The sequence below is a fragment of the Homarus americanus genome, unplaced genomic scaffold (assembly GCF_018991925.1).
Source record: "Homarus americanus isolate GMGI-L3 unplaced genomic scaffold, GMGI_Hamer_2.0 scaffold56333, whole genome shotgun sequence".
NCBI lineage: Eukaryota > Metazoa > Arthropoda > Malacostraca > Decapoda > Nephropidae > Homarus > Homarus americanus.
In genome coordinates this window covers 12,768,939-12,790,693 of record NW_024734940.1, presented here as the reverse complement: position 1 = coordinate 12,790,693, position 21,755 = coordinate 12,768,939, and the positions used below count along the sequence as shown (strand labels likewise).

The window sequence follows — 21,755 nt, the reverse complement described above, 5'->3', positions numbered from 1 at the left end:
CCACGCTATCTTTCCATGTGGCGCCACCGTCGGGGAGGATAGTTCGCTCTCCTACAGTGCCAGAAACTTGGATTAAGGGTAAGGCTATTGATCTATTGTATTATAAGACATATACTGCGTGTATCAACATCTTCATGGAACCCTGAAAGCCACTTTGTGTTATGATATGCTCTCTTGAAGTCTTGATAGCAACTTAAGAACATAAGAACATAAGAATGGAGGACACTGCAGCGGGCCTATTGGCCCATACTAGGCAGTCCCGTTTACACCCAACCCCTATTGCTCATATGAGCATCCAACCTATGTTTGAAGCAATTCAGCGTATTCGAGTTAATGATGATATTTGGTAACTTGTTCCATTCATCCACTACTCTGTTTCCAAACCAGTGTTTACCTATTTCACGCCTAAATCTAAATTTGTCTAATTTAAAACCATTGTTACGAGTTCGCTCCTGGTTGGATAATTTGAGTACCTTTGTAATGTCCCCTTTGTTTAGCCCTGTCTTCCACTTATACACCTCTATCAGGTCGCCCCTCGCTCTACGTCTCTCGAGGGAGTGCAAATTAAGATGCTTTAACCTGTCTCTATACTCAAGGTTCCTAATGCCCGGGATTAGTCTTGTCATTCTCCTCTGAATTCTTTCCAAGGATTCTATATCCATTCTGTAATACGGTGACCAGAACTGAACTGCGTAATCCAGGTGTGGTCTCACAAGAGCAAGATACAGTTTTAGGATGACCTCGCTAGTCTTGTAACTAACACTCCTTTGTATGAACCCAAGTACTTTATTAGCCTTGTTACGAGCAAAAACACATTGTTTACTTGGCTTAAGGTTCCTACTTATCATTACTCCTAAATCTCTCTCGCAGTCGGATTTCTCTATGGCATCGTTGTTCATCTGGTATCTGGTTTCCCTGTTTACATCTCCTATACTGAGTACTTTACATTTGTCGACATTGAATTTCATCTGCCATTTTTCAGACCATTCGAAAAATTTGTTTAGATCTTCCTGTAGTTTTGCCGAGTCCTCGTCAGATTTGATAACACGTCCTATTTTAGTGTCATCAGCAAATTTACTTATGTTGCTGTCTATGCCGATATCTATGTCGCTTATGCATATAATAAACAATAATGGTCCAAGTACTGAGCCTTGGGGAACTCCACTTGTGACGTTGCTCCAATGGGACTTAGTGCCGTTAATGCTCACTCGCGGTGACCCCTTGTGGGGCGGGCGTCCGCCAGCACCAGGTATGGACACTCGGCTGAATAATGCCCTCTGAGATGATTATTAACTTCAATTAGGTCCCCCCCCCCTCTTGCCCGCCTGCATTATAAGCTTTAGGCAGTTGCAGGCGTTCTAATCTCTCTGGGATCTAGCTGAGGTGCAGTAGTGCAGGCACCAGTCTGGTGGCCCTCCTTTGGATATTTTCGATCAACTGACAGTCTCTAGTATATCTCGGGAACCAGACAGGGAAGCACCTCACTCTTGAAAGCGTTACAACTTATTACTCCTGGTTATTCTCTCATTGGTGAGGAGTCTAGTTGTATTGGTCTAGCTTATGTTACTGATACTTATTGTGTTTAGTGTTCAGGTTCATAATGTTAATAATAGCGGAAAATTGTATGTACAGTCACCCAAAAAAGTCCTGTCGCGAACCATGAACCCCGAGATTCAGACTGTTTAATCCGAAGCATTTATGGACAGAATAATGTACAGTATCAGTGTCTACTGCTTCGGGTTCACGAGTCTGAATCGTGGTTCGTGACAGGACTTTTTTGGGTGACTGCACAAAATTTCTGACTAAAGAACTCGATTTTCATTAGAATGTTATTTCGGAAACTGCATATTGATTGTGTTAATAATGATAGTTTTTTTTTTTGCATTAATTTTGAGTTTATAAAATACAGTAAATATTTTCAAGATGATTAATTGCGGAAGGTGTCAAACATTATAGATAGAGAAACCCATTTTTTTTGGTGGTTATTCAGAAAAGTTTGATTGCTGGAGTAAGATCGTTTCCTTGGACCGATTTTAACCAAATTTACCTGTCAGCTTATCCGATTTGCTGTGGAAACTTTTGTGAGGATAGATTCATAATGTGCTGCACTCTGGAGATCACAAACACACAAACTGAACCGATGAAGTGATTTGAAGGACTCATTTATTTCGCCCAGTTGAGAGAAAAAAAAATACACTTGCACAATATTTTGCGGAAAATGGCGTCGTTCGCTTAAGTAATAATAAGAAGAATTGGCACGATATTGATATACATGTAATACAGAGCGAGAAAGGTGGAAGACATCCTTCAGAAAACTTCCCCCTTGAGAGCCGCTATGAACACAGTGATGGTGACGACGTCGTCCTCGCCACAGGGGCTGTACATCTCAGAGTACCACTGTACATAGTCGGGCAGCTGGTCAACCCTTCCCAGTTTGAGCAAGATGCCGTTCAGGAGGAGACACGCGGCCTCGATCAGCGGCCGACTCTCCTTCAGCATATTAAACACGAGAACGAGGATGATGGCCACGCACTCCGCCGATACCTTCTCAACTAACAAGCCCACGAAGTCATCCACCAGGAATTCCAAGACCATTTCCTTCCCTCGTTCCTCCAGATCCTTCAAGAGGAATTCTATGTAATTACCTTGTGGACTGAAATCGGATAGAAAGTTGTTGAGAAGGGCATGAGACACCCACTGAAGAGCATGGGTGGCCTCCACAGCGAGACCGGCGTGGTAGCCTATAAGCTTATAGCATTGGCAGACACACATCTCGTCTGCCACGTCCACCAGCAGGCTATCAACTATGTCCTGCGCGTGTTGCGTTAATATACCCTTGAATTTACTTAGCAAATTATAGTGATTTGTCATGTTTTCCATGCTGATTTTTCTTTAAACTTTATTTATCAAATACTAAAAAAATCAATAACTAAATATTAATTGTTTCTTGTCAAGTTTTTTTAATTAAAGGTGTGTGGAGCTTAAGAGAATAACAAAATAGTCCAGATATTGCCACCTTGCTGTGGGATCTGTGCCTTATTGAAGATAGGATTTCATGTTTGATTCGGGGCGGTGTGGAATGTGAAGTAGAAGGGTGAGATATATTACTTTATATTCCTCCTTCCCCAAGATCTGTCTGAAGCACACGGTTTAATCTGGTTAAATCATAGGGAAAGGTAGGCGAGTTTAATCGTGTTATTACACTGTGGCTCCCTTGTAGTGTGTAACCGTGACAACACTTGCCCGGACTCGACCTAAACAGTTGTGTGTCAACGTAACCAGAGACGGACACACACACGCAATAAAGGTAAAACGCGTGTGAACGTATGTAGGTGTACAGAAATTTATATCACATATCACACAAATACAAATACACACAATCGTTTACATACATAGTGATACTGACATTGCTAAAAAACATACTTTCATATAGGCACATAATTCACATGGGCGCATTTTCAATCTAGATACGCACACAACACCGAGTACTGAACAATTGCACCATAACACAGAAATGTGTCTTACTTGTTACGTTCGGTTTATTGTCGTCAACGTAGCAGCAGAACTGCAATCATAGACGCCACAACCGCGTGGCCTGTCAGCACACTGGCCCACCCGTCTGTATTCACAGTCCAACTCCAACTAGCAAGGCTTATCGATTTCTCTGCGTTGCGCTGTAAGTTAGTGAACAAACGTGATGAAAGGTTTATTTTATTTAGATATTGTCAAGGGAAGTCCAGATTGCCTCATGTGATCGTTGCAACAGCTGTTGAAAAAGATGGTGAAATTTCTCAAACGTAATAAATCATTTCACACATTATTGTGTAATCTTTTTGCAGAATCTCCCATGTATCGTTGATAGTGAATATACTGTGAAAGCCAGTGTGTTATATATAATAAGGAGTGAATAAACAAGTAGACGTCCAAAACATATAGTTACCCCTTAAGTACAGGCGTTTTCTTGGTACAGAGCTGCGAGGTCCTCGGTGATTTATCTCATAATTATTACACCACTCACTATAAGGAAAAGTGATGTGTCCAACACACAATGAAAGACTACTTTTACCTTTATCCTCTTCATCACTGATCGGCTTCTTAGCCGCTTGGACGTAAATCTGAGTGGAGCTGTGTAACCAGTGGGTTCCCCAGGGGTCAGTAATGGGCCCACTCTTGTCCACAATCTACATAAACGATCTAGATACTGGGATCAGCAGTGACATAAGCAAGTTTGCGGATGACACCAAAATAAGGCGGCAGATTAATTCAGGGCAGGATGCAAATGCACTACAGGAGGATTTAAATAAACTGCAGGAGTGGTCAGAAAAATGGCAAAAGAAATTCAACACCAGCAAGTGCAGCGTACTTAATATTGGAAGAACAAATACTGTCAATGTATACATGCCCAGTAATTGCTAACAGTGCGTGACAGAGACGTGACCGATCGCCCGGGCGGCTAGCGAGCCGATCAGTGGTGAAGAGAATAAAAGCAAAAGTTAGCATCAACCTAGAGAAGTCGACTTATGAAAGAGACTTAGGGGTACTTGTAAGCCCGGACCTACGGCCTAGAAAATAAGGCAAACAGAGTATTAGGTTTTATATCTGGAACTGTAAGTGATAAGATGCAGAGGTCTTATTGCAACTATATCTTGCGCTAGTCAGGCCGCACCTCGATTATGCGGTTCAGTTCTGGTGCCCTTATTTTTGAATGGATATCAATTCACTGCAGTCGGTGCAGCGAAGAATGACGAAATGATTCCGGGACTTAAAAACCTTCCATATCAAGATAGGTTAAAGAAACTAAACTTGCATTTCCCAGAAAGACGAAGAGTGCGGGGAGATATGATAGAAGTATTTAAGTGGGTGAAAGGAATCAATAAAGGAGATATAGATAAAGTTCTTATAGTATCCGAACAGGATAGGACTCGGAGCAACTGATTTAAGTTGGATAAGTTTAGGTTTAGGAGGGAGATAGGAAGGAACTGGCTCACAAATAGGGTGGTGGACGAGTGGAACAAGCTTAGCAACTTTGTAGTAAGTGCTGGAACGCTGGAAAGTTTCAAAAGGAGGCTAGATAGATTCATGAATGATAGAGTGGTAGTAACTCTCGACAGGAGCTGCCAAGCACAGGCCAACCGGCCTATTGCAGACTTCTTATGTTCTTATGTTCTTACACACTCTTGCCAAGTACTGGGCATGTACTGGCATGTACCTGCGCCAGTGTTGGTCAAATCTAGACTTGAAAGAGCTCACACTCAGTGCTGTCACAAAGTAACGTCACGAAATACAAGAGGATACACCTATGGGTCTTACGAACAGTAAGGAGGCACATCACGTCCCGACGGGAAGAAGAAACAGCATTAATGGCTAACGTGCCGATTGGTGGCGAAGACGATAAAGTAAAGTAAGGCGGAGGATGTCCCACTCTTGTCTTCATGCACTCTATTCAGTAGTCCTACTGGAGAGCATTATAAGAGATGCCATGATGGAACATCTACTACGAAACATCTTTGTAAAAGACTGCCATCACGCTTTTATGCTGGGACGCTCCTGCTTGACACAATTAATCAAGATGCTGGATGTTTGGATTCAAATTCTGGAACAGAGTGATAATATCGACAATATATATCTGGAATTTGCCACGGTTTTCAACAGGCTGAGGATTAAACTGGAAGGGTACGGAATTCGGCAAGTAACCTCGCGTGGATCGGAGATCTTCTTCATGACCGCAAACAGTGTATGGTGATTAATGGCACAAAATCGTCATGCATTCCTGTGACAAGCGGGATACCACAGGGCAGTGTGCTGGGCCCGTTGTTGTTTTCCTGTTTCATAAATGACATGCCAGAAGCTATGCACGCCTCCATACAAATGTTTGCGGACGATATCAAGTTATTCAGGGAAATTGGGAACCAAACAGACAGAGATGAGCTACAGAAGGATCTCTGTCAGCTTCAAGAATGGTCGAAGAAATGGCTGCTAATATGTCACGAAGTGTAAAAGGATGCACCTACTAGGACCTAGTAGGTGCATCCTCCTTACCGTTAGTACGACCTAGTAACTAGGTCGTACCAACGGTAAGGAGGCATATCACATGTCCCAACGGGACGAAGAAACAGCATTAAAGGAGACCGAATGTGAAAAGGGCCTGTGTGTGTGTTGACAATAAACTAAAGTTCTCGAGCCATTGTGAGAAAAATGTGAATCAAGCAACTAAACTAATAGATCTTAAAAGAAGGTCGTAACGCTCTTCGGAAGTAAGGTGCTTCCCCGTCTGGAGTACTGTCATCCCGGCCGATCCCCGAGATATGCAATGGACTCTGTTGATTGAAAATATCGAAGGAGGGCCACCAAACTGGTGCCTGCACTACGGCACCCTGGTTACCCAGAGACTGGAACGCCTGCAACTTCCTAGCTTATACTTCAGACGGGCAAAAGGTGACCTAATTGGAGTTTATAAACTTCTCAGAGGGCACTACTCAGTTGAGTGAACTTATCTGGAGCTGGCGGACACCCGCCCCACAAGGGTCACAGCTCAAGGTTAAAGAAGCCACAAATCCAGAAAACTGTGAGGGCAAACTTTTTCGAGGTGACAATTGTAAACTCTTGGAACAACCTGCCAGAGAGTGTTGTGATGGCACCGAGTGTGATGGATATAATGATAAAAGAAAAGGAAAAGTAATCAGAGACGTGACCGATCGCCCAAGCGGCTAACGAGCCGATCAATGGTGAAGAGGATAAAATGTGATGGCAGGTACAGATACATTCAGGAGCCAGTTCATGCCCAGTACTTGCCAACAGTACGTAACAGAGACGTGACCGATCGCCCAAGCGGCTAACGAGCCGATCATTGGCGAAGAAGATAAAAGTAAAAGTAATATGCTCTTTACATTATTGTCTTGATTATTTCACTGTCTGGGACCTCTTGCTCGAAGGAGAGGAGCTGATCACATTGCGTCTACTCTACCCACACTCAAGTGCTTGGTAGCTGAAATTGCAGTACTAAACATTTCATGACTGCGTACGACAGAAACTGGTGTAAAGTAGCCTCTCTTCTTGATCTAGTTTTTTTAGGTTAAGAATATATTATGGCGTGTTGGCGAGTGCTAATAAATATTTTAGCATCGTAGCCTCCTGCTGGCATGAACACTTATTATAGTGCTTATGTATCATTTTATCGTCATGTGAGCTAATGTGATATAATACCCATGGAATGGAGTAATGTTATTCGAATCTGCACTATATTACATAAGCTTGCGTTTGTAATTACTTGTAATGGATTTCCATGATTTTTATTTTTAGGAAAATGGTGTGAACCTTTGTAATTCCTTATTAAAAATGGGTTACCAAATATGCAAACTTACTATAGTCTCTTTTTTATTAATATTTTTTGGGGGGATGTTAAGACTTTTTCTTCTACAAAATGAAATAGGAATGTTAGTAATAAGGTTGGGGAGTGCTAGAGTTAGCAGGGTGACCACCGCTGGCTGCTGGGGCTGGGAACAGTGTGGAGATCGACGCTTTGCGGTGGACGAGCTTCAATGTCATACATATCTCGCTAACGACTTTATCTATAATAGGCATGTAATTTATATAGGAACTTTTGAAGACTTTTTGGTGGTGTTTGTCTGTGGAGAATATAAGTCATCGACAGTTTGTGTAACAGTGAGTCTGGCCACGGGATAATCCTGCCATGCCTAGCACTCCTCTGAGGTGACGAGTATGACAGGTGCTTGACGGGATATGTTGAAGCACAATATTAAATTGATTCGGTATAATAGTGACTGTCCAGCATTTATAATAACATTCAGGTCATGTAATCATACAATTTACGCCATAGTTTATTGTATATTGACGACGTGAGAACTAACCACCATGCTTACTAATAACAATGAAATATTCTGTATAAGATTTATTATTTAATCACATTTTGTGCAGTGATCACATTAAAGAGCATTACGACCGTCTAACAGTGTTGGATTAAGTCATCAGGAATAACACACTAAGATTTATTAGAGTTAGGTAGCAAGTTTTGTATCTCCTGTTAGCAATCATTGTCTACTGGACTGTCACTCACAATGTGGAGAGACACATCACATTGTGTGCTGGTGAAAGATGTGCTTTAAATGTATCCACCATTTGTTTATTGGGAAATACATTTAAGGTAGGTAGTATATGTTTGCTGTCGTCCATCACCAGACAATGTGGGCAGGGTGCTGTTCCAGGTTATGAACTCATTTGAGACATCTGTTCCAATTACTGTACAGGTATTTACTCCTACGATGCAGTAAATAGGCCTTACCCTATAGTAAATAAACACGGGACAACTGTGAACAATGTTGTTTTAACAAGAATGAATTACTGAATCAGCATGAACATGCATTGTTTAGTGGTTCATTACAGCTAAAGCCAGGCGTAGTGCAGCGGTGGTTATCATTAGTCTGCCGGAGTACCGAGGCTATGGTCTGTTTACCACTTCTTGAGAAGAAATTTAAAACAACGGGAATACCAAACCATATCTTGAATTAATTTGGTAATAATTTCGTTGTAAGTTGAAACATGTGCACACTTAAACTCCAACATGATAGAGGTAGTCCTTGGTTGAGAGAGAGGTGTGTGTAAGGCTCTGGTTGGCCACTTTGTTACCAGTGTTGTTCAAGGTGTGACTTTTGTGTGTCTGGTAAATATCTAGAATGACGGAAAAGTTAGGTATTACGGATAAGTGGGTCGTGTATTTATTCAGTAGAATCGTCATAGCTACTGTATAATTTAATATTGATTCAGCACATATAGACTGCATGTATATAATATAGACAGTGCAGTAACAATGTACCTAGACGGGCAAAGGGAGACCTAATCGAATGCCATTTGTTTACCCACATTTCCCTCACAATGTATGACTTTCAGGGTCTAAAAACTGGTGACAATGGGTGGTGAGGAACTGGAGACAAATGCAGTTGATCTGTCTCCAAACAAAGATGGTGGTGTTTTAAAAGAGGTGAGTATAAATGGCAGGCGTTGTAGTTAACTGGAGGTAAGAGCATAAAGGACTGCCTGTAGTTGTCTTGAAGGTGGTGATGGTAGAGGTTAAGTCAAGAAGGTAAGTGTAGAGGACAATACTGTATGTCAAGGAGGTGACTTTAGAGGACAAAGTCAAAGGAGTATAAAAAAAACAGTAGTTCAAAGAAAATGTAGAGAGAACACAGCTCATGAGGGAGAGAAGTGTAAGGGTCATGAAAATAATACGGTGTTAAGGTTCTGAAAAGGTCACCCATGGAACTGTTAATTGATTTGTAATTGTATATAGGGAGATAGAGCAGAAAATATTAATACAGTTCGTTAGTCTTTGGCATTTTTATTAGAATTTTTTATTTTTTTAGTTTTTCTGTCCTTGATTTTAGTTTTGGTTCTTTAGGTTCCTTTGTTTCTTCTGTATTGTTGGGTAAAGTTTATACACCATTAGATCAGGTCCTTCTGGTTTCTCTGGGTAGGTTAAGGTTAGGTTCTTGATCTTACTGTTTGGCAAAAAATAATTTCCTCCACCATTCGGCTCCTTAACCTGGTCACCTGTTCTTAAATATTACACTTTTCAAGTTTTCTGTCATACATGTAGTTAGGTTTGTTTATGTAATTTTTTGTGTGTATATAGCCCACAGTTTTACTCTATTTCAAAGCTCTGCCTACTTTGTGTGATCAAAATTACATATTTTAAAGTGAAATCAAATTTAAAACTACTCAAAAAAGATAAATTAAAAAAATGCTATATACAGTATATTAAAGTAACATACAGTAATCATATTTACTTTTGCTCCATTTCCCTGTATGCAAATCAATGTAGAGTTCCGTGGCTGACCTTTTCCAAATTGTTACTTAGTACAGTACAGTAGTACTATTCTGTGTATGTATTTGTTGAGGTATTATTTCTTATAAGATAGGGGTGTAGTACTCAGGGTGAATAAACTTTTAAAATTTCTTTGTGGTTGTTCACTTGCATAGTAAGCTTAGACTGTATATCCTCATGTTTGCTTTATAACCCCTGCACTAGAGGGATGCCACTTCTTTATTTGGCTAATGCCAGACAATTTTATTCAGCTCAGAGGAGATCCTATACACAAGGGGTTAATATTTAATTTACAGGTTTGTGAAGGTTACCCAAATATCAGCAGGATCTTCAGAGAGTGTAGTACAGTACCAGGGGCAGATCCAGGACTATCAAGGGTGGGGGGGGAATCCAAGAAATTGTGGGTGGGGGAATATGGCAAGCACAGCGAGCCCACCCAGCTGGGGGAGTTGTGGGGGGGACGCTGTGAGCCCCCCAGAAATTTTTTGGAAATCTGACCAGTATCATGGGGCATTTTCAGGCCATTTTGAAGCCATGCACACTTGATATTTGGAGATATTCTGAGGTCAATAGTAATTACTTTTTACTAGACAAAATGCCTGAGTACAATACTGCATTAAAGGAAAGGTATTTGAATTTTCTGATGAAAGGGGGGGGGGTCCGGACCTCCAGCATCCCTCACTGGATCCGCCCCTTGAGTACAATACAGTATAGTACTTGTAGATTTTAATTTTGTAGGTAGTACAGTATATGGTACATCTGACAGTGTTAAGTAAAAGAATCATACATAAGATTGAAATGATGTGAAGTAGGTATTAGCATGTTATATTCATGACAACTTAAGGTATGTTATGTATGATTGTCTTGTTTGATTACCACAGATTATACACCCAGGGGACAGTGAAGCAGGGCCCTTGCAAGGTGATCGTGTATCTGTCCACTATATAGGAACACTTGAGGAAGATGGAACAAAATTTGACTCTAGTCGGGACAGAGGGGAACGTTTTGAATTCACCCTCGGGAAAGGTAGGAAATAATCTTTTGTGTTGGTAAAATTGATTCATGTAGACATCTTATGGTATATCAGAATTTAGATTAATCACCTTACCTTATTCTTGAAAAGAGAGGCAGCAGGTGTCAGATAGGATATGAAGATTATTTATTTATTTATTTTACCTATGTTCTTGTAATGCTAACTTGCAGAGACTTAAAAATAATAAAAAAATAAACATAATCTGTCCCCTAACTCAAAAAGTGTGGACATAATGTAAACATGTGTTGTATCATTATGACTCAGGACATTTTTATATAAATTCTCTCTTCACTCATAATATCAGAGTTCTCAAAATATATGTATACGATTGGACTTTATTATGCTGTACTTCTCTCCTAGTGATATTGCCTCTGTATTGTACACTTAAACCTTATTGAATACAATACAGTACAGTACTGTACTCCATGTAGAGGTGCACCTGGACACTGATACAGTACAGTACATACATTATTCAATCTGGTTAGTAACATTTTTTGTATCCTGTTTTTCAGGGACATAAAATGGTGGACATTTTTCTAATGATAAAAGACACAATAAAGAAGTATTGTTAAAGAAATAACACATAATACAGTACTGTACACATTATTGCATAGGAACAATAGTAGTGCTGTACAGGTGTATTCTCACCAGGTGTCCCCTTTACTGATGCTGTGTTGTATTGTGTAAAAAACAGGAGATAATATAATTCTGATGTGAGGTGTAATCCAGGTGCTGTACAGTGCAGTATTGCCATACCTGTACTGTACTGTATACAGTATACACTGTGGAACAGATCATGGGGTCATGCCTGCCATGCACTATCAGTGACCACTGTAAAGATCTCTTCCCTCTTGTTCTGTGTTTCAGTTTATAGTCTTGTAATTTGTAACATTCTGCAGTTTGATAACAGTGCTGTACCTTTAATACAATCTAGTCTGTAGATAAGAGTAATCACTCAATAAATGTTAAGATAATTGACTACTCTTCAGCCAAACTAATTTTTTCGACATGTTTGTTAAGAAGCTTGAGCCCCATCAACTACAGCACATCATTAGTGGTATAGGAGCCATACCTCATGTGCCACCTGGGTCTCACTATGAATGTGTGGTGTTTGGGGCAGCAGCTGGTGGATTATGCCATCATGTTAAATGCTCATACAATAAAGGGTTCTTACACCTGTGGGAGGTAGATGCCACATAATTATCTACTTACAGTATTTTATTGGTGACTGAACAAGGCCGAGTTTACTAGTAATGAACATTGTTCTCTACTCTGGCTGAAATTCATACCCAGAACCCTTTGTATGTGAGGTAAATGATCTCCCATTGACTCATACAGTAACCAGAATTAATTTTATATTTTCTTGTGATTTGTCTTTTTAAACAGATGGAATTATTTTTTTAACAGGTGAAGTTATCAAGGCTTGGGATTTGGGTGTGGCAAGTATGAAGAAAGGGGAGATAGCCAGTTTGACTTGTAAAAGTGAATATGCTTATGGGGAGCGAGGCAGTCCACCCAAGATACCGCCCAATGCTACGTTGGTGTTTGAGGTGAGGTGATATAATAGTCCGCTGATTATTGATACACTATACTGTATATGATTAGCATAGAGATATATTATGAAGAAGATTTACCGGTAATTCCATTGAAGTGTTTTTCTTATCGTCTTATTTACACTACAGTTATGTTTAGCCATGCACACATTCTCATACTTGAACAGTACCATCCATTGTTGATTGATCTTTTCCTAAATATCTCTCAATCTTTTTTTTTTTTCTTTTTTACAGTTTTTATATCTATACAATACAGTAGTTGCCTGGTTCCTTGATCACTCCTTTATTTCTTTAACATTTGAAAATTTCTTTGGCTGTTATTATCGTTTAAACTTTGACTGTTTCTACAAGGAAAATTAGAAATAGTTTGGAAGAAGCGGTGGATGTACTGTAGTGGAAAAAATATAATTGTAAAACGTGTACCGTATTTTTATATAAACATTCCCCTGTACAAACATTGTTAAAGTTTAAAATATGAAAACATGAAAAGATATTCACATGTTAAATAGAAATTGATGTTAATGAATTAAGTTTAAAAATATGAAAAATCTAGGAAAGTAATGGACAAGAATACATGAATTAAACAGCCAATCACGTACTGTATTCTTCTTAGCAACTGAAATGTTTATGTTATCGTGGTGGGCGGACATTAAGTCACTGGTCTGTTGAATACTGGATTATATTTCTTCAATTTAGACATTAATATATTTATTTTGGAGGCATTGGAGCCATGGTTAGATTTATACTGAACTGGTGATGAAATGTCTTAGAACATGGCATCACTCACACACACACACACACACACACACACACACACACGACATCTAGAGTGTTTTACAGGATTTATGTCTTGTTTTTTTCCTTGCTAGGTTGAGTTGTATGAGTGGCATGGTGAAGATCTCAGCTCTAAAAAAGACGGTGGTATTATACGTAGAAATATTGTTGCAGGGGAAGGCTACCTGACCCCCAATGATGGTGCAATTGTTGATGGTAAGTTTATTAGTTTGGTGTGGTAAATATTATAGTTGGTATTATATAAAGCTTAGTGTCATTATATATCTTTAGGAGGTTAAGATCATCTGTGCCCCAATTATGCTTTTGAAATGATTTGTGACTTCAATTTTTATTGGAATTTTGGTAGTTTGTGTGAATTGTCATTATTACTCTGGCATCCTCAAAGAACCAGAGGGTATTGGCTCTGTTCTTTTTATGAGCATAACCCTTTTGCTGTGTAAAACCAGTAGACGCTGTGATAGGCCAGCAGGCTGCTAAGATTTTAGCATCATTTATAGAAAGTGCTCACCAAGTGATGCATTTAAGACTGTGTTTCATAGGCTTCTGGGTCCCCCTGACTCCTAGCTACACACACAGACATCAGGGGGAAAGTATGTCCATCTCCATCTCCCAGTGACCCAGAACCATCACTTCATGTGGTACAGGACCTCTTCACCACACCTAAACCTAAACCAAACTTAGTCTTATGTTTCCCATTAGCCTGCATGCATATCTTTATTTTTTAAGAACTTTCATTTTTTTTTTGTTATTGTGTATATGGTGAATGATAAATTAACTTAAGACCATAAGCCACAGCCAAAGGGTTAATGCATATTTTATGGTTTGTCTTTGGGGATGGGTTTATCCTTGAAAGCTAATTTAATAATGATCCTATTCAATATATATGTCATAGATAGTCTTAACTTCTTTTCTTTTTTATGATTGCAGTTTGTGTTCTTGGTAAAGTAAATGGTACTATATTTGACAACAGAGAAGTGAAATTCCCTCTTGGTGAAGGAACAGAGCACAATATTCCAGAAGGCCTAGAGAGAGCACTAGAGAGATTTAAGAAGGGGGAGAAGTCAACCATCAAACTTTCACCAAAGGTAACTTGTTGTACTGTTAGTTTCCTCACCCATCCTTCCTCTCCTTTTTATGAAAACCTTCTCCGTTAATATCCTGAACTTCATTGCCAGAAATCCAGTACAGTGGTAAGATTGGAAGGACTGCAGTGTGGGTTCCTGGCTGTTAGTCGTAGATACGTGTTATATGGCCACCAGTATGTAATGATATACAGTACAGTACATCACATCTGATAAGCCTTTAGCAGTATTTTAAGTATAAAGTGCTTATATTAAATTTGTAGGCATTACAGTACAGTCCAGGTTTGTACTGTAAGTAGACGATCACCTGTACTGACTTCAGTGAACATGTGGTGTGTAGAGAGGCTGTATTGATATACAGTATAGCTATTCATGTGATGGCTGGATAGCTATCTGGCTAATTCTGTGTGAATGAGTTGAAAGTAAAGTGTAAAGAACAATTAAGGAGGATTGTAGGAGAGGGAGATGTTTTCTGAACATTATGCTGGGATGATAATGTATGAGAACAGTAAATAACCAAGCTGTTTTAAAAGAATAACATGACCATTATTGTACTGTATGAAAGAAAAAGGTTCTATAATTAGACACAAATAAAATAATAGTACAGTACAGTATATGGAAGTTATTGTAATGGTTGGCATATCACACTTTTATCCACAGTATGCATTTGGATCTGCAGGGAATGTCATCATTGGTGTTCCACCTGGTGCCTCTCTGGAATATGAGGTCGAATTGCGGAATTTTGAAAAGGCAAAAGAATCTTGGGAAATGGACCAAGAAGAGAAAATTGATCAGGCCAAGGCATGCAAAGATAGAGGAACCACTTTCTTCAAGGAAGATAAATATCGACTAGCAGTAAAGCAGTACAAGAAAATAATTGATCTTCTCCAGTATGATAATGGTGAGTGTGAGGTGTGAGAAGGTACAGGTGTATCAAGCTTTCAAAATATTATAGTAATAAGGTAACAAGAGAAGTTTTCTTCAAGAAGAAGAGAATTGGGATTGAACAAAATGTGACCTACATCTAGCAGACAGATTTAACCCAACAGCAACAGAACATCACAAACCAATGTGAACACTGCAGAGCTGATGCCTTTACTGTGCCAGGCTCTTGAATGTACACTATAATTTTATATCCTTGACTTGTCACTACCCAGCAACAAACATGTAATTGACACATGCAGTGTACTGTCTGTACAGTAAGTAGTGTTACCTGTCAGAAGAGACGATAGGAAAGTGAATATCTGATTGGTGATATTGATACACTCAGTAGTAGTGGGGAGAACCAGAGTGAAGGAGGCTGGATCGTGTTCTTTTCTTCTTTATATGTGAGAAACATCCATAATTTTCTTGCCATTTATTTTTCACTGTCTCCTCCTACCTATTTTCATCATTTTACTTTTGTTATATTCACTGTTACCTTTGTCATAGTACAGTACTCACACTTCCAAACTCAATCACTAACATTATTAATATTTCTTCTTCTGTATCGCCCACAAATGTTGTATCATCTGTAAACAGTAGTTGACTTGTCTGCCTCCTGTGGTCGCCAACCCTCAGATATAAGGATGGTACTCTGATTGATTGATTGATTCTTATTACCAAACTTGAACTCTTCTCCTTTAACTTGTCAGTACCCTGTCTATAAAAATATTTAATAACCATCACAGCATTACACATCTTAACAAAAACTTACTGTACTTTCTCCTACCAATATACTCATACACACGCTTTACTTGCCCAATAAGAAAAAAGGAACTGCTAGTTATTATTTTTAAAGTTTGTCAAGTTAGTCCATATCATAAGGGTTGGTGAGCTCTAAAACCTACAACCCTTTACTCCCCTGTTAGTCATAAAATGAGAATTCAAGTCTCAGTTCTTTATTATTAAATGTACTGTATATTGTACCTGTAGTTATTTATGAATATTGAATACAGTATTATCACACAAGATGCTAAACTATACGTATATGCATTTCGTGTTTCAGGATTGGATGATGAAAAAAAAGCTGAAAGTCACATGCTTCTTTTGGCTGGATATTTGAATCTTGCTATGGCTTATCTGAAATTGAATGACAATCCTCGTGCAAGAGAGCATTCCACTAAGGCTCTTGAGTTGGATAACAAGAATGTTAAAGCTTATTTTAGAAGAGGCCAGGTAAGTTCCCTTTACAAGTGGATATCATAGTCCAAGCTCTTGAATCATCTGTGAGAATTGTATATGTTGGAAACCATTCTCTAAAGATTTTGAACTGAGGTGTGTCAATGTAATGTAGTGTTCGGGGTACAATACGGGTTTATGTATAGTAAGAATAATTAATGCAAAGGATTCAGTTAGAACTATGACTGTATGAAAAGATGCAGTTTACCCAAAAAAGTACTAGAAATATATTGAAACAAACTGGAATGTTATGAAGGGTTTGTATCTGGAAATCTTGCCATTTTGGCAATAATCTAAAATGTGCGGACATTAAAAATAATGTATGTTTTTGGGCGGGAGTTCTTTTACTGTATTATTTACTTGTTAATATAGCTTACATTCTTGACAGAAGCAGATCAAATTGAACTGTAATTCCCTGTGAATAAAACTAAATCAGTGATTGCTAAGCTGTTTCCTGATCGACACTGTTCAGTACAGTTGGGTTTTCAAAGACAGAATCACCTAGGAAGTCATATCAGCAATGTCAGGTTCCACATCCTTGCTGAGGTAGGTGTCTGGTGATGCTCTCACAAGCTATGTACTGTATGTTGAAGAATTGTACATGTACCAGTTATTGATCCTGGAAATTCAGATTCAAAGATGAGTGTTTACAGTACAATACTATACAGGGGATTAGACGTAGTGAGAGACTTATCATGAGTAAGATTAATAGTGTTTCCAGTTTATTATTGAACACGTAATTGTTTATATATATTATTTCCTACCAGGCCAATCTAAACATGGGTGAAGCAGAACAAGCTCAAATGGATTTTCAAGCTTGCCTTGACCTAGATCAAACTAATAAAGCTACTAAGCAACAGTTACAGCGGTGTGCTGCCCAAATCAAGGCAGATAAGATGAAAGAGAAGGAGCTTTATGGAGGCATGTTTGATAAGTTTGCCAGACAAGACAGAGCAGTAAGTACATTAACTCATTCTCTTTGCATTATGGCTGACAATATTTCAATATTATTGCATCACTGCCATGAGAATGTGGGATTATAGTCTAAGAGAAAAAATTTCCATATCCTTGTTGTACTAAACAATTATTGGTTGAATTTAAGATCTATAATTCATATTGAATTAAGATACATTTCTGAAGTCATTGCACATAGACCTGAGCATGGATGATGTTTCTGCATACTGCAGCTCATTATGGTCTTGATCCAGCTTTTGTAGATTAAATAAAAGACTTGATATTCTCCTCATAATCAAATATTTTGAATGACAATAATGCAAGTAAAGATGAGCTTTAGGGTAGGAAATATTCTACGTCCATTGATTTGAAAGGTGTTTGTAGATACAGTACATAACCTGTCCTTGACTTGAGTACAGAATGCTTGTAGTTTCAAGTCTTCCCATTTAGATTGGGGCTGATCTCTAAGGATCTTCATGAACCTATACCAGGAACCCTTTGAGATGTGTTCTATAGAAGTTGATTCACAATTGTTATCTGGATTTAATGGATGCTCAATTCATGTAGGGATGCAGTTTGTCAAGATAACCAGGGTAATTTTGAGTAACCTTGACAGAGCAGAGGTGTTGCGGTTTTCAGCTAGGCAGAGTATAAAGGGCAAGGTTCCTCACTAGTGTAAGGTAGGGAAGGCTTAACTAAGGTGGCCATGGACTCCACCTCTGTACTCCAGTAGTGCAAGGCCATGAAATCTCCTTGGTTTAAAAGGAAAGGGCTGCTTTTTGGATTTACTGTTTGTGAGTTTTCTGCATCTGCCGGGTTTTTTTTACATGTTAATGACAGGACAACACCTGTGATGTTATCATGCACTATCATTTGTCGTGTCACAGTTTCCAGCAGCCAACAAGATACAACCCTGATTGTGCATCTGCCTGGGGATTCTGGACCAATAACTAGTGTTTCTTGACCTGACATTATCGTATCCCTCTTCCTCACCTCCCCCTTGTTCTACAGTACTACCATCCTTGCCACCAGTCATAGTTCCCCTGCCCTTATCATACTGTGGCTCCCCTAGTGAGTTCACCCTCAGTGATACATAACAAGTAATGACATACTCTCCCTCTCCCTGCTATTCCTCACCAGAATTTGTCTATTCAGTGTCATGCTCTCACTGAAAATTAGGATTTAATGATGAAATTTACAAGGTGTATCCTCTTATGAAGATGCAGGAACAGGGGGAAGAAGAAAGTGACCAGTGATGTGAGTTTGGTGGCCAAGGAAAGGGAAGCATTGCCTTTTTTCTGTCACTGATATGTTTGTTTACAGTACAGTATACCCTTTGTTGTGTTGTGAAATTTTCAATCTTCAGAACTGAAGTAGTACTGTACAGGGATTTAAGGTGTGAAAGATTCTACTAATCTCAAGATTAAAGTAATGTAGTCTTGAGTAAAATGTATCATTATCTTCCAGAGAGAAGAGGCTGAAGCCAACAGGTGGAAGGATGTGATGGCTGGCGATTTAGGTGAATGGGGTAATGCTGATGAGAAAAATGACTGTGGTAAAAGTGAACTTTCTAAATTAGTAAATATTGATGGAGTTCAGATGCTGTAATGCTGCTGGCTTTTTCTCATTTTCCATTAATTTAATGGACTTTTAGGGTATTGTGTGATGTCATGTCATGACATACCGGTAATTTAAGAAGGATTTTAGTTTTGATGAAGTACTATACTACATGTGGTCAACTCTACTGTGTGGCTCAAATGTTAAGTGAAGAAAGTCAGAAAATTGGAAGTTTTTGAAATGTGGCAGGAAACTACCCGATATCATACTTGAGAATCCTACAAATGGCAAATGTTACAAGAAAGTGATACTGTATCTATTGGTACTGTACCTCAAGAAGTAGAACATTTTCACATGTTGAACAAACTGTACTATAAGGTGAGAAACAGGAAGGAAGAAACAGAGCAGAATGAAGGAAGATCATTAAAGAATGGAGTGGAATGACATGCAAGTGTGAGGCATTTTCCTGGAAAGTAAGAGCCAGACACCTGGTGATCCATGGGAGAAGATGTTGATGGTGATGGCTCTGTAGACATTTGAATTGATGGAAATAACCAAGTGATATTCTGAAACATTGACATTTAATTAATGTGTAAGAAAATAAATACAAGAATTGGACTTTTTCACCTGCTTCAGAGGATGGAGCTACTGGTGGGGTAACTAAAGTTGCCCATAATGCTGGTTTACAAGTAACCCTCCCCCCTCCCTCCTCCTGTACTGTACTGTATATTGAAATGAAGTTTACTGTATTTAAGCTTTTGCACACGGCTACCAATACTTGCTTTATGCTCATATCAACAAATACCACCCAGGGTATTTGAAGCTTAAATTTTTTGGTAATTATTGATGACTGACTCGCTGGCGATTTTTCATAGTAAACGATTATAAAAATGCTGCAATTTCACTTTGTTTTGTAGTGGACACTCATAGTTTGTGCAAATGTGTTAAAAAGTAGTCATTTATAATTTTTATCTAACCTATCCTTAGTTGATAAGAAAAACGAGTGGCAGAAGCAATGCTAGAAGATCTCACCAACCTAACCAAAGAAACCTACCTAACTTGGAGCCCCACACCCCATATTTTGTGGACGTGAGAGCAGCCACCCAACCGGTGAGTCTTATAAAGTAAAGTAGACTGAGCATAGGCCTTGATCGGAACACGGCACAGAGGAGTGTTTTGAAATACTTCAATATGATTAGCCGTTTACATACGGGGATGAGATGTCACCGCCGCATTACTGCCGAGAGGACAAAGTAGTGTTCACCTAGGCACTAATTATCTACCAAACAAAGGATTTGCACAAGAAATTTTTATCATATCAGAACTCTCTGATAAAAATATAGTAAGAAAAGAAACATCAAAACAAGTAACCCGTCGGCGGGTTAGTCGTCAATTTTAACTACAGTAGTTCATTTGTGTATACCCAGTACTTTTGTTTCTAAGTACTAAATGTACTTTAAATTTTAGTTTTAATAAGAAGCATTCCTTTTAAAAAATTATACACTTATAAAAATCATATAAGAGAATAGGGATAGAATAAAGTCCCGTCATTACATCCGTTATAGTAAACTTAATATAGTAAATTCTCATTATAGTGTGGTATGTAGTATGTTCTTGGGATGTGCCACTCTAAGTGATTTGAACTAAAATGATCTGTGTATTAATTGGGGAAAGAGGGAGGTCACTTCTAACCCTACAGAAAATCATACACACACACACAGACAGACAGGGTAAGCATGAAAAAGAAAAATAAGACAGTAACTATCCAGAACCTCATGGATTCTGTACTGTTGTTCAGACATGTATGTATAAATGTCTCACAGACTTGCTGAAAGTTATTAAGCAAGCGATGCCTTATAAATTAAACCATTATTTTTCTTTGGTTGTTAACATTAGTCAGCTCATGCAAGCAGATTGAGGCCAGTGTTGTTAAATCACAATAAATAACGTGACTAGAATTCTTAAGAGATGCCAGGAAATATCGAGCTGCCACAATTGTTTCACGATATGGATGAATTTGTGAACATTTCTGAATATATTCCATGTTGCTAAGCACAAACTGACCCTAAAGGAAATAATGCATCTCCAGAGCTGGTAATAAACCACCAAATTGACAACAGTGATGCTGCTGCTGCCACCACTTCCACCTACTTCTATGTCTGACTATGCAGAGCATTTAGTGTGGCCTACACTCGATTATTTCTTCATATTGTTTGTACACTGTTTCACTATGTGTTAACTTGTGCTTCACCACAGCCTATATTGGGTGAGTAAGACCAAGGCAGCTGTGGAGGTTAGAATCATCCACTAAAATGTTTACATTGCTTGGCAAGTTTTAAGTCTTAGTATTTACACTGTAAGCTTACAATGTTTCTTATAATGTACAATCTTTGTTGTGAATGAATTTCATTTGAAATACAGTGCTGTATTATGTACTGTATATGATAATACAGTATAAAGTACCACACATATATATATATATATATATATATATATATATATATATATATATATATATATATATATATATATATATATATATATATATATATATATATATATATTATATATATATATATATATATATATATATATATATATATATATATATATATATATATATATATATATATATATATATATATATACACACACATATACATAATGTATGTTGGAAGGGAGGGAAATACTGTGTTATTCGAATGAAGATGTCAAAAGAGATGTCTGTGTCTTACCCTACCATAGTACAGTACTGGACTGTATAGAATACTGCACTGTACTGA

The 21,755-nt window shown here is 38.5% G+C and overlaps 1 protein-coding gene across 3 annotated transcripts; it reads left to right on the top strand.

The window, feature by feature from the left end:
- The first annotated feature begins 59 nt into the window (after positions 1-59).
- On the top strand, positions 60-20,286 carry LOC121870686 (peptidyl-prolyl cis-trans isomerase FKBP4-like). Of its 3 annotated transcripts, none has more exons than XM_042372635.1 (10): positions 60-78; positions 8,905-8,995; positions 10,720-10,864; positions 12,279-12,421; positions 13,294-13,414; positions 14,147-14,304; positions 14,962-15,202; positions 16,289-16,458; positions 17,229-17,417; positions 18,883-20,286. In XM_042372635.1, the coding sequence occupies exons 2-10, from the start codon at positions 8,924-8,926 to the stop codon at positions 19,021-19,023; spliced, it is 1,380 nt and encodes a 459-aa protein (XP_042228569.1). In that variant the 5' UTR covers positions 60-78; positions 8,905-8,923; the 3' UTR covers positions 19,024-20,286. The 3 variants fall into 3 exon arrangements, with proteins under 3 accessions (XP_042228569.1, XP_042228570.1, XP_042228568.1); XM_042372636.1 differs by lacking the exon at positions 60-78 and adding an exon at positions 7,017-7,035; XM_042372634.1 differs by lacking the exon at positions 60-78 and adding an exon at positions 7,432-7,577.
- The last annotated feature ends 1,469 nt before the right edge of the window (positions 20,287-21,755 follow it).